This window comes from Coenobita brevimanus, chromosome 91, assembly GCF_032717465.1.
Source record: "Coenobita brevimanus isolate Jiangsu-jjx chromosome 91, ASM3271746v2, whole genome shotgun sequence".
Taxonomy (NCBI): Eukaryota; Metazoa; Arthropoda; class Malacostraca; order Decapoda; family Coenobitidae; genus Coenobita; species Coenobita brevimanus.
The window spans coordinates 10,797,824-10,811,824 of record NC_137044.1 but is presented as its reverse complement, the minus strand read 5'-3'; the positions used below and the strand labels follow the sequence as shown (position 1 = coordinate 10,811,824).

General features: G+C 38.9%; 1 protein-coding gene and 1 non-coding gene across 2 annotated transcripts; both read left to right on the top strand.

Moving 5' to 3' along the window:
• The first annotated feature begins 2,086 nt into the window (after positions 1–2,086).
• ND-B14.7 (NADH dehydrogenase (ubiquinone) B14.7 subunit) lies at positions 2,087–8,267 on the top strand. Its single transcript, XM_080281755.1, has 3 exons — positions 2,087–2,229; positions 4,990–5,205; positions 7,476–8,267. The coding sequence occupies exons 1-3, from the start codon at positions 2,142–2,144 to the stop codon at positions 7,646–7,648; spliced, it is 477 nt and encodes a 158-aa protein (XP_080137881.1). The 5' UTR covers positions 2,087–2,141; the 3' UTR covers positions 7,649–8,267.
• LOC145411995 (5S ribosomal RNA) lies at positions 2,802–2,920 on the top strand. Its single transcript, XR_013899507.1, has one exon. It is a non-coding gene; the product is annotated as a 5S ribosomal RNA (ribosomal RNA).
• Positions 8,268–14,001: the final 5,734 nt, after the last annotated feature.

The following is a 14,001-nucleotide window of genomic DNA, read 5'->3' as shown; positions in this document are numbered from 1 at the left end:
GGGTTTATATCCACGAGAGGCTGGGGTTTATTGCCAACATAATACGATTCACGGAAGAGGAAGGCTGGTCATCATACCCTATAATTTCGGAAATGGATAGCGTAACACCAGGCCCCTACGTTCCTCATAAATAAATTAATAAAGAACTGGATGATAAAGATGCCACCGCACCAATAACCGGTGTCACATTCACCAAGTTCGTGCATAAGTGATTTATACCAAAGTGATTTACGTATCCCATATCCCCGTCTTTGGCCATATACCTCTAAACAGGTGACTCCCTTTGACAGAGAGAGGGGTAATTTGCGTGCAGAAATCAAACTGTCCCCCTGTCTATCAGATGAAATAACCTGTTTAAGATTATATGTATAAAGACTTGGGATGCGGTGTAGAGTACTTTAGTGCACAGGGTACTTTGGCTATGCAAGAACTTGATACATACGACACCTGTAAAAACATTCATAAAAACATAAAAGTCTATCTTGAAATACGTTCCCTTAACCATTTTCTCTAGTAGCATGAGTAGAAAACGTACCAGAAAACGAAATAATCGAGGACTTAATAATGGAAATTTTGTTACGCCCCATTTGCAAACAACATAACTCTACAGTGTTTGTGATGTACTTTTATTTTCCCATCTTGCACCCAACGCCTAATTAACTTCAGTAACACCCGAGTGCCTGAGATATACTGAAAGGCACATTCCTTTATCAGTTGCAAATTTTTGAACACCTTTCACCCATACACACCCCTCCACCCCCACCCGCGCTTACACCCCCACCTGTGACCATCCACATCCACAACCAGCAAGACCATAACACCCAAAACCATACTGCACTCATATTCACCTTCATCTACCTTCACTTAACCCACACTGATTTAAACCCTCACCCACTTACACCAACACCCACACCAACTTACGCCTACACCCACACCTATTTACACCTACTCCCGAACTCGCTTACACCTACACTCACATCCACTTAATACCTACATCCTCACGCACAGTCACCTACACCAACATCCAAACCCATTTCCATAATTATGGGACTCATCCATGTGGAAAGCGTCTAAGCGGGATGGCAAAACCAACTAGAAAAAACGATCGTCCAGATGGGAGTCATGCAAGTGGGATGACGCCCTAGCAATACTCGTATGTCATTACGGACTGCATGTAAAAAAAGAAAAATGTGTAAATAAACCAAAATGCAGAAAAAAATAGGTCAATTTTTACAAGTTGCCAATGCACCCCCCAGGTTGTGCAGTTTATTTTTCTGGACCTGACCTAACCTAACCTAACCTACTGCAGCAGAATACTTAGCGTTAGGTATCATACTATGCGTTTATGGTGGTAATATCCCTGAACCGCATATTGGCAACTTCTAAAATAATACAAAATAAAAATAGTTTGAAATAACTATTGCTCTGGAAGCTGACCGACTTGTTGACAATTGGCATAGCAGGAACTCAACTCCCCGTTCAAAACACTAACCTTATTATTATTATATTTTTTTTTTACTTACTTGGTATGCTGACTTCAGTCATCCTCCGACGTGTCAGTTCCGGCAGTTTATCAAGTTCGCAACAATTCATCAAGTTCGCAAAAGTATATAACACACTACGGCAAAACACATATTCACAGTAAACAAACTTTTCCAAACGTGCGAAAAATGCTTCCATTTGGACAAATTGCGGCACTGTGATATCAAGACAATATACTGTACATTTCCCATTTCTTCACAATAACACTCACTGTTCCACGAAGATACATTTGCAATATGTCATTAGCTATCAGTATGCAAGTTTAAAAAGCAATCTTTAAAGAGCACCGAGGTTGACGGGGCACTTTAACCATGAGATTTAACTTCTGCTTACTAGCAGTCAGAAGCATTAGTGGTTCTCAGAACGTATTTCGTCAAAGTCATTTTACTCAGCTCTGACAAAATATAGTACCAAAGAGTTATATTTGACTATGCACTGAATGACTAGCGATTTCTACAGTATTCTTGTTGGAAATCAGAATTATTATATGCTCCAGACGAATGAATGCATCTCAGAACCACTAACGTTGGCAATCCCTGTTGTTTTGGAATCAGCTGAGGGTCTGTTGGTTCCGTCGGCCGACCAAAAATACTGTCGAAATGCCTCTAGGAAACTACTCGGATCACCCAGATGGAAAGCAATGCTTCCAGAAGATGGCTGTTGCCTCCAAATACTCTGGGATGTTAGGTAATATTATAATTTCACTTAAATGATACAAATGTTGACCCGCTTGTGTGTTGTTGTACAGTTGACCGGGACCTAACTGACACTGAGAGTTGTGTTTAATCCGGGTAGCTTTGAAGAATGTGGACATAAGGATTCCACTTCTTCAACTGTGAGCATATCTGTAATAGCCATACTGTTTTGTGGAATGCCTACAGAAATTTGGTATTGGTAAAGGAAGCTGCCACTTGAGCACAAGTTGTTTTGGTAAAACTAGCTTCTACGGTAGGTTTTCTAAGCTAGTGTTCTACAGTTGTTTTGGAGTAAGAATCTAGGAGGATACCTCTTCCTATAATAGTATGTTATATATAGTTTGTTGGTAATATTTAAGGAGACATAGGACCATTTTATTTTGTAGTTTTTTTTTTTTTTTTCCCTCACCTTAGCTCCTCATGGGATTCGTGAAAGCACGGTATTTTCTTAATGTGTCTCAAGTTTCAGTGTTTTTTATTTCTTTTTAAAGTGGTGCAAATCGTTTTAAAAAGTGGTGTTTGTTCACAATCGTACACCATCTTAGAATGCCACTTTTGAACAGAGCCAACGGCCATACCACGTTGAGTACACCGCTTCCCGTCCGATCAGCGAAGTTAAGCAACATTGGGTCTGGTTAGTACTTGGATGGGTGACCGCCTGGGAACACCAGATGCTGTTGGCATAACGTTCTCCCTACGTGTCAAATGGGGTTGGTGGAGGAGTAGTGCCCCTCCCTGTAAAACAATTAACTCTAAGCCTTGGCCACCCCGTTTGGGATACATGGCGTCTGGCAATGAATGATGAATGAATTACCCATATCAGTGTCTGTTTATCCAAACCTAACCTAAATTTTCATAACAAATCAATCTTATTCAATCTAACCCAGCCCATTTTATGTTAACCTAAGCAAATGTATCCTAACCTATCCCTTATGTAATCATATTTTCCGTGTATATCAATGGATCCTCTTCATACTTGCAAACACGCTTTTGTACACCTTCACAAAGTCACTGAATCAGTTCAGATGTAGGCAGAAATCTGAATTAATTTTTAAGAGGTGGTCCTATGTCTCCTTAACCCGTGGATTGTGAGATACAGCTCAGGCTGGGTAACGTCACGTTGCGAGCCGCAGCTCAGGCTGTGCTGGCTGTGCATCACCACTTACTACTCCACCCCTACACAAACTTATGCATGATGTTACGCAAAGACGGAGGGAGAGATTTTTTTTTTTCTTTTCACCAGATGATGCCCTGGATGTTTATCTTCAAGTTTATAATAAACAAAACAATTTTTTTTTTCTTATTTTTTTTCACTACTCCCCTATGTAAACTTAAACATGACCCTATGCAAAGATGGAGAGAGAGATATTATTTTTGTTTCACCAGATGATGCCCTGGATGTTTATCTTCAGGTTTATAATGAACAAAAACAAACAAATTTTTTCATTTTTTGTGCATCACGGGATGGGATAAAAATAGGTACCGGTAATTGTGCAGTCCATGGGTTAAGAATTACTCTACTATTTTGCAGTATTATAGTACCATATGATGATGGTCGCATTGTATTTTCTTACTGTATATACACCATATCCTGTTGGAACGAAATGTTGACAGGATTTTTTTTTTTTTTTTTTTTTTTTTTTTTTAGGTATGTATAGTCATTTTTTTTTTTTTTTCTATGTTCTATGATTGTACTTTATACTCTGTATACCTTAGATTTTATCAAATATGAAATGAAATGTTTTCATTTAATCGCAAAGTGTCATTTTCCTAACCTTTATCATAATTTAATGGATATCTCGTATGTGACGTTTGTGTGTGTGTACGGTATGGCCTATATATATTTACAGTATATACTTATATATATATATATATATATATATATATGGTGTAAAAATTTGCTTTATGTTTACACATGTCTTCGCCATTGCATGGTTGTGCGATGATTACTGAGTGTACCGTAATTACTGAATGCTCTGATATGGTACTGTTTTAGTGCAAGTTTTACCTAATACACATTTTAGAGGTCAAAATATTGGGGGAGCAAAGTTCTCCAGTTAGGTTTCAGCACCTCTCCAGTTACGGTACCAACAGTTGTTTTTAAATTGTATACATTTGAGTTGGTTTGGTAGGTGATTATATTTACCACCAAAATACCTCATTACAGTATAATATAATGCTCATCATTGTGATCTTAGTGTACCGTATACAAGTAATTAAAAGGAAGATTATTTTTCTACATATTATTCCAAATTAGTGTTATAGTCACTACTGGTACTGGTGTCCTCCCCCTCACTTTCGGGCTGTCTAAAGTTTGCCTATGGTGACTAAAGTTACCCAGCAGTTGAGTTCACTTACCGGTATGTCTACATGGCAAATCAGTAAGTGTCCGAGGATATGCATCTACGTCTGATGTTAGCCAAGTTCATAGGTAACTTCGGACATGATATACCGGTACGGTAGCTAACTATTTAACAGCACTCCCAGTAAAATGATTGATTTTTTTTTTTTTTTCCCTTTACATGGTTTCAGACACCACTCACCATGGCTACATACTGACACAAGTAGTGCTTTGATTATCCAAATCTGCACTAGGTTATTCATGTAAAATCTTCCAAAGTTATCTGATCTTACATGAGCATGGATAGCCATCATCAGGTGAAAGCTGGCATGTGCAAGCATATACAGCACCTTTGAGATGCAATGAAGCAAGCAAAGACTTACTGTAGCTATACCACACAACTAATTGCAGGTATCACCGTGGGGATTGCTGATGTGATTATGAAAACCAAACCCGAGGGATATGTGCCAACCATCGCAACATTTCTGCGGACTGGCCTTCCAATTGTGGGGTCAGGTGTGACCTTCGCAGCGATAACATGTGCAGCCACCTCCTTCAGGGGCAAGGATGACAAAGTGAATTACATGATTGGAGGTGCATCAGCAGGTGGAGTCTTTGGAGTGGCCGGTAAGATTGTTTTCCAAACTTTTTTTTTTTTTTTTTTTTTTTTTAGAGTTAGTGTATTTAAGACATTTTAGAAGGGAAGGTACTGTACTGGTATGTTATGATGGCATTGTGCAAGACAATATTGAGTGGTTACTGAATATATCAAGTCAAGGTATATGTTCTGTGTGTCATTAAACAGTAGGTTATCCAATTCATAGATGAGAGGTTATAGTTAATATTACCAACGTTTTGCACAGGAGTAGGCTGAGATTGTTTGGACGTGTGGATGTGATCCGTATATTATTCAGAGTGTGTGAATGAAAGAGGTAAAAAGATCATCCTCGGAAAATTTTTGATAAGGTACCAGAACACAATCACTAGAATAACAGTTACTACGATTTCCTGTTGTTGAAAAAAAATCATCTGGTAAAATCCCTGATAACCTTCTTAGACATACATATAGCGAGTAAAGATAGGCTACTCGTGATACATTTTGAAGCTTTTGATTACTAGGATTCTTTGGTTGAACTAATATAGGTATTAGTGTTAATAAAATTACTACAGTACTTCACAATCAACCACATGAAGTTTGAGTGTTGGTTTTAATGAATGCCACATTAAATATGTCAGTTTAGTAGATGCATAACTTGCTAACTTCCTTCTTGTAGTCAGTGCAGTAATTCATGCAAAAATTTATACTGTGAGCATCAGTATGTATCAGCAGTGTGCATGTTTTGGTTATTTTTTTACCTGGTGAGTTTTCCATTGCGAGAAACCTTTAAAAAACATTAGTACAGTACTGTACTTACATTTCAGGGTATGAAAAACACAAGTGACTAGCGCAACCTGACCTACAGCAATTTCTACCGTAATTTGTTCGTCTGCACTTTGTAGTTTTTGTTGGATATGTGTAGTTTTTATTAAATCTGTCCCTGGATATCTTATTAAATGCTTGAATATTAACATATTTACTTGGTAAGCATTTGACAGTTTATTTAACAAAGATTTTTTTCTCAATAACTAACTGATTACTGTCTAGCCAGAATATCATATAGGCCTACAGTACTTCAGTGAGAAGATGATGGATGTCCCTGCAATCTCGTAGTGGGCAGTGTGCAGTAGGATCGGTCAGTCAGCCTGTACAGTAGTGTGCAAATAATCAACATTAGCTCACACACACATGCAGCTTATTGTAAAAAATGACCAGAATCCTGAAGAAGAAAGAAATGTATTTTATTATTATTATTATTATTATTATTAGTTGTGTATTTATAAAGTACATCCTTGTTTTGTGAAGAGAATGCATTTGAAAAAAATCCATCGCATGATGATAGATTGTATATCGTCAGTTATAACATGGGTTCATTCAGTGGGGTTACATTTTTGGCTAAGTGTCACCTACCCAACAGAATCTTAGTAAGTTTTCAACTTGCCTAAACCGGTAGTTCTCTCTCTCTCTCTCTCTCACTCTCTCTCTCTCTCTCTTCTCTGTGCATTTCACTTGCTCTTTCCATCACTGACACTAACACACCCAGTACTGATCTAGTTCAAAGGCAATCTTGGCACAAACAAATGATCATGCTTGTGTGTCGGTAATTGTATAAGCAAAAATAGTGGTCATTCATCGACCAGTGAGACTTTGTAAATGATCTTTATGATTGTAAAGAATAAGCAAAATTGTGATCGTGTATTGAAAAAAAAAGTCCTAACAGTTTAGTCAGAATAGCATTAAGCAATTCATCGCATACCAGTTCACTGTAAATTGTTGGTTTGATTGTAGGCTATATAAGTACCTGAACCTGACAGCATATATCAGAATCAGGTCAGTACATTATCAGCAAACATGTGCAAATAGCAACAGCCTGTTTCATCATTTTAGCTATGGCACTATCCCTCCACAATAATGATGTATTTTTCAGTTTTATTCTTGGTGCATTTAATGATTTTATTCAGTTTAGGAAAGACCTCTGATACTGAAGGGGTAAATGAATATAACCTCTCCAGATAGAAGTGTTTCTTGTAAGCTGAATAGAATCATCCAGAGATAACAAGAAGAAAATGTAAGACATTCTCGGATTGAAAGGGTCAAATGTACAGTATTGGACTACGATATCCAAACCTCAGGCCCTGACACCTCAAAGGGGAAGGGGATAAAACAGGACTGGCAGTTACCATTTTCCCATAAACTGTTCTATTACTTAAACTCCCCCCACCCTCCCCCCCAAAAAAAATCCTCTTAATTTTCAGTCTTTTACTCCAAACATTTCTCTAATTTCTACTTTTCTTTGCAGCTCGATCATTCAAGGTGGGGGTGCCATTAGCCATTGCCTTTGCAGTCGTGGCAGTCTTATATAAGGATTCCAAGGACAATGGATGGACAATGTTCCCTGCTGCAGCAGGCCGCAGAATGATATTCATGGAACCCAAAGACGGTGGCTTTTCTTTTGTTAAGGAAAGGAGGTAAACGGGAAAGGTGAAGGATTTGGAAGGTGTATATAGTAGGAAGGCAACTGGAAGAGGAATGAAAGAGATAGAAGAAAATGAAAATATGAAATGTGAAGGATCTGGATGAAGTATTGTTATTTAGAAAGGAAGTATCTGAATTAGGAATTAAGGATGTAGAGAGGAATTAGGAAAGTGAATGATAGAATATTGTAGTACAGAAACCAAGGAAAGTACTTGGAAATGAAGATGTAGTGGAAAATAGAGATGAGAAAAGTGAATTATTTAGAAGAAATATTGTAATTTAGAAAGACTGATAGTAATTGGAAGACCAGTTAGTAAAGTAGGGCAAGACAGAAGTTATTTTAAAGAGAACACGGTGAAGGTTACTGAGAAGCTTTAGTGGAGTTTTTCTGTTTGTATCCTTTCATTCAGGTTCAGTGCTGTATCTTCACAGTAATTCATACTGATAATGTATACAGTATATTAAATAATTCCTGGCTTATCAAGAATTAATTATATTATGAGAAGTTACATGGTTTCCAGCTGTAATTAGTAAGACCGAATTATGTATTCTTACCATAAATTCCTGAACTCCTGCTACTGAATTACAAGTTTGCCTATATGCAGCAGGTAACATGCCTGTGTATGTAAATAATAAATCTTTTTTACATATTTGTGTTTGGGTAATCCAGCCATAAACAAATTTAATTAATAGCCTTGGCCAGAAACATCTTCATTAGTCAACATGATGTCGAATCTGTCACAGCAGCTCCCCTTGGACTATAAATATATCCACATTAACTTTTTTTTCACTGATAAATATATATATTTTTTCCCATTTATAAACAGAAGTGTGTGTATCACTAAGTTTTCTTTTAGGTCCCACTAATGAAAATAATTGTGTCTGAAACCTAGAACAGCAAGGCCTAGGTGAAACTGACATAAAAATAAAACTGAGCAACACAGAGTGAAAAATGTCTGTGAAACCTAAAAACTATCTTGTGATAATGAGAGAGAATAACATGAAGAAGCAGAGGTGGTAACAGAGTCTTTCCTGATCAAAGAGTTCGATATTCAGTGTTTTGCTGTGGAGGTCTGGTGGTAGAGTGGACAGAAGTGATGTGTTTTTCTCCTTGTAAAGTGTGTTTTTCTCCTTGTAAAGCTGTTTCATTATTATGCTGATGATGGCTATGTGGGGAGGATGGAGAGCAAGAGACTGACGAGGAGAGTGTTTGAGAGTGAGATGGAAGGGGGGAGAGGGAGGGGGAGGTTGAAGATGAGATTGAAGGATGGAGTGGAGAGGTATATGAGAGAGGGGGGGCTGAGCTGGGAGTAGGGCAGTGAAATGGTGTTGGACAGGGCGACATGGAGGCAATTTGTTTGTGGCCATCCCTTACAGGATTGAGGTGTCTGGCAATAGATAGACTGATGAATTAACATCTCTTAAAACTGTTTCATTATTAAGCTTATGAAGTTACACCAGACTTCACTTATAAGCTACTTATGAATCTTTATAAAGTTATTCAGAAGTCAGAAATGTGTTGTTTTTTATTTTGTGCTTTCAACAACAAAATCATGAAGCATAACCATGTCTCATTTAAATTACTGTATTTCACATAAAGAAGCATTTTGCCAGCATGCATTCTAGACTTTAAATCTGACTACTTTGGTCATGAGGTCAATCCCAGTGTGTTCAGTTCTTATCAGAAGGCTCCATGAACATACAGGAGCCTTATGGAAAACCCCAAGCTAATACCAGCACACCATTCTGAAAGTAATAGTCCCAACTAGTCTTACTGGAAATGGTGGGTTTAGTGGCAAAGCATTGACCTCTGAGCTATTGTTCATCAGCTATCCGGGAGTGTGGTAGATGGGCTACTGAATCTCTAAAACTGGCTTTCTGATCTATGTCCACAGTTCTAGAGATGAAAAAAAATGCCTAGAGTATAAGATGCTCTGAAGACCATAGCATTGGGCTGTATGGTATTTACTGTAAAGTTCAGTGACATAGCAACATTGTCTATTTATCTGTCTATCTATCTATTGCCAGATGCCTTAATCCCGTAAGGGGTATTTATCTGTCTATCTATCTATTGCCAGATGCCTTAATCCCGTAAGGGGTGGCCACAAACAAATCGCCTCCATGTCGCCCTGTCCCCTGCCATTTCATTGCCCTGCTCCCAGCTTGCACCCCCCTCTCTCATATACCTCTCCACTCCATCCCTCCATCTCATCCTTGGCCTCCCCCTCCCTCTCCCCCCCTCCACCTCACTCACATACACTCTTCTTGTCAGTCTCTCGCTCTCCAGAGGAGCAACATTGTGACAGTGATATTTGTCTTTCCAGACTGGAAGAAAGCAATATGAGGTCCGTGTGCTGTGAATATGAAATCTGTGTAAAATTTCCTATTATGACCACCAATGTCAACCTATGATGTGCAAAATATCCCACTCCAACATGAGTCACTGGGAAGATTTAATTATAAGGAGTACTGGTTACTCACAGTTTGGTGAATAATGCATTTACTTTCTTCAGGGAAGCAGAACACTCACCTGAAAGGAAAGGCAAACAAAAAAATGAATTAGTATCTCCTCAGCTGGCAGAGTTTAAGAAAGTACAGAGTGGATAATGTATTATATGATATATTCATCAGTTAGGCTGCAAGTGGATTCTGAACAGTAAGTGTCATGCCTCCTAGCACCTGTCCTACAAATGTCCTACTTGCTGACCACTGGTGTTATCTAGGATACTTGCCAATGGATGACCAGTGGGTGATGGTCTTGGGCTGGTGTGAAAACATGTTCGTATTCTGAGGTTGTGTGTTGCTAGCATCTATATCCAAGCTCTAGTTTCATGATAAGCATTACACAGGAATGGTTTATTTTTCACAGTTATGCCTTGTGCTGGTAATCAAACAATACAGTACTGTAGCTTTACAACACTTCATTTTCAAGAAGCAGCTGACTAAATGAACTACAGTATTTACCACAACTTTAGGGTCCACATGTTCATCAGCTTAGGAGGCTCCCTAGCACCTCTTCCTTACCGCTTTATATAGATCATATGATACATTAACATTCCCATTTGTGATAATTTTACACCATTATCGGTATTAAAAAGATATAACCAGCATAAAGACGAGTGTAGGCGTCCCATGGAATGTATATCGTTTGAGTAGATATGAGAAAGCCTCATAAGCTGATGAATATACAGCTCTAGGTCAGGTGAGGGTACAGTGGTGCAGGGAAAAGGATGGGGGATGGAAGCAGAAAGATATGTGACCACTTAGCAAATCAACAGCTCTATACATAAATTTACATAATTGGACAGTGTGAGAGATAATGGCTGTGTTTATGGTTAGGTCCTAAATTAAAGGTGGTGAACAGATTTTTCTGAAAGGCAATTTCAAGGATAGGGATAGGGCAGTACTGACAAACATTTACCCTATGTGTGAATGCAAGTGAATGAGGGGTAGGTGTGGATACTGGTGTGACTGGGTTTGGGTATGAGTTTGGGTGTATATGCATGTGGGTATGAGTGGATGTGGGTGTAGGTATGGGTGTGGGTATGAAAGTGGGTGTGGACATGGATGTGGAAGTGGTTGTTTGTGGGTGTCAGTGTTGGTGCTGATGTCAGTGTCTGTGTCTGTGTGCTAGAACTGGGCAAGGATATTGAAGATAAAATTTCATCTCAGCTGAGTGTATATGAATGAGGTGGAGGGGATAGGAGGAGAATCAGACCACGGATGATGGAGGGATGAAGTGGAGAGATATATGAGAGGGGGTGAGGAGTTGGTGAGACGGCAAACAAATAGGTATGGGTGCCGTGGAGACGGTTTGTTTGTGGCCACCTCTTACAGGATTAAGGTGTGTAGCAATTGATGGATAGACAGATAGGCAGATGGATGGATAAAGATAGAATGATAGATAGTTTCAAGCTTTTAACTGCTAGGATTTCAATCAACTGAACAAAACTGATACATTTTAACCCTCTGGCTGCTGAAAATATCTGTTAAAAAATTCGTGTGAGAGTCAAAACCGAAACATGCTACCTACCCAACGGCATGCGGCTCCTCAAATGGCTTCACACCAGGGGAATGTGGGGAAGGCCAGGGAGAGGGAGGCTGGGTACTGAAACTTTAATAGACTCCACTTGCCTCCGCGCTAACTCGTTTTTTCCTCTCTCTTTTTTGCCGCTTTTTACATTTTTTTTTTTCTTTTTATCTCAGACTGTGAGGGAAGTAGTTTCAAGGTAGGAAGTGTTTTAATGAGAGAGAGAGAGAGAGAGAGAGAGCACACTAGCAGTAGGTATATGGAACAGCCACAGTAAATGGAATAAAGCGATTTGTTAACTGCTACTGTTCTTCCTGCTCTTATTATTGCTGTTGCATGTGTGGCACAGCTGCTGTTTTTACTGTTGTTATGCCTGTTAATTTGTGGCGAAGTTAGGGGTCATAAGTCGCTCTAGAGATTCTAAGCACTCTACTGATTTAGGTTGTTCTGCACACTCCCCATCAGTATGTAAATGACGCAAGCCATGTCGATTTTAAAATAATAAGTAACACACAAGAGAATGTTGAGGTGTGATATGCAAACTAAATCGCTAAGGAAATGGTGTTACGTAGCCTCCTATAATTAAAAGGTGTTGAGTTGTGAAAAATAAACTTATGAGCGTCCAAGGTCGATTTTATACAACTCGTGAAAATTCGCCGAAGTAAAAAGGTTAAGTATTGTAAGAGATGATGAGAAGGGGCGGAGGGGGTGGGGAGAGGAGAGAGGAAGGAAGGAGGAGAAAAAGTCGAAGTAATATGAAAGGAGAAAGAGGGTAAAACCTGACTTGAGAATGGAGGAAAAAGAAGAAGCGAGGAAGCAATGGAAGAGGAGTAAGGCAGGCAGAAGGAGGGAAGGAGGGAGAAAGAGGGAAAAGTAAAAAAAAAAAAAAATGGGAAAGAGAAGGGAAAGGGTTATAACAGAAAAGGAGGAAGGGGAAAATGAAGAAAGAAAAAGGAAAGCAATGAAAGTGGAGGGGAAGGGCTAGGAAAGTTCAAGAAAGGGGAGACAACAGTAAAAATTAAAGAAGTAGGGCGAAAAGGGAAGCAAGAAATAATGGAAGAACGAAGGAGAGCGTATTGGAGAAAAGAGAGGAAGGGGAGTGGAGGGCAGAATATTACGGCACTTAGCAAGAGGAAGACTAAGAGGTACTTGTAGACGAAACGGAGAGGAGAACGGTGGGAAGATAAAAAGTGAGTTTCAGACAGAAGAAACAGGAAGAAGAATAAAAGAGAAAAAAGTGGAAGAAACAATGAAAAAGGGTGGGAACGAAGGATATTTGTGAATGAAGGAGAGAAGAATAGAAAGGCCACGAAAGAGAAGGGTGGGGATAGCAACGGAAGGGGAGAAAAAGTAAGGAAAAATGAAGAGACCGTCTAAAACAGCTGAGAGGAAGTCAAGAGGAAGAGTACATTAGTAGCGACACAAATCCGGAGGAGCAAATGGAAAGAGGACGTAAAGACGGTGTAAAATAAGAAAATAAAGTAAGAGCGATAAATAAAGAAGAGGAAGAACATATATATAATGCGAAGAAAAGGGAACAATCATAGGAAGACTGAAGAGGAAAAGTGGGGGGGGGGGCGTTAGTAAAGAAAAATACATTGAAAAAAGGATGCTTAAAAGAAGTGAGAAAAATAGGGACTTGGCAAAGGGTAGGAAAAGGAAATCGGAAGGAGAGGTAGGAATGAGATTTTTTTTTAAATGGAAAAGGACGCAAGGGGGGGGAGGGTAGGAAAGAGGTAGTGATGAATTTTTTGGGGGGTGCAAAGGACAGGAAAAAAAAAGAGGGAAAGAGAAGTAGGAATGAGATTTTTTTTACATGCGAATAAAAGAATTACAAGCTGAATTTCTCCCCAAAATGACCCTTCCCGGAGAAAACTGGCAAAAAAAAAAAAAAAAAAAAAAAAAAAAAGGCTCCAGGATAAAGAATCGTACTTTTGAGATTCTTAGACATACTGCAATTAAGAAGATGGAGGTCATAAGCCGGGGAAAAAGACAAACTGGGAGAGATAGTTCCAAAGAAAGAAAGAAATGAGAAAATTAAATAAAGTGTGAGTGAGAAGCGAGGAGTCTGGTAAAGAGAGGGGTAAAGGAAAGGAGAAATAAAATGAATGAGAATTAAACTCTTGACTGCAGTGATGCCGACTTCTTATTTTATTCTGTCTTCTACCACATGATTTCATTCAGCTTAGGAGATACATTTCGAATGAGGAGTTAGCTGCTGCCATCATTAATATTCAAATTCGAGAGATCTTACCCTAATTTGAAGAAAACCGTAGGATGTACTGCGACCACGATTCTCACCATTAATTATCAACATTAT

Excerpts from the sequence above, each read along its gene's own strand:
- ND-B14.7 (XM_080281755.1), top strand. The coding sequence starts at position 2,142 with ATGCCTCTAGGAAACTACTCGGATCACCCAGATGGAAAGCAATGCTTC. Across the intron at positions 2,230-4,989 it reads CAAATACTCTGGGATGTTAG|GTATCACCGTGGGGATTGCT; the intron begins GTAATATTATAA and ends AACTAATTGCAG. Across the intron at positions 5,206-7,475 it reads TGGAGTCTTTGGAGTGGCCG|CTCGATCATTCAAGGTGGGG; the intron begins GTAAGATTGTTT and ends TTTTCTTTGCAG.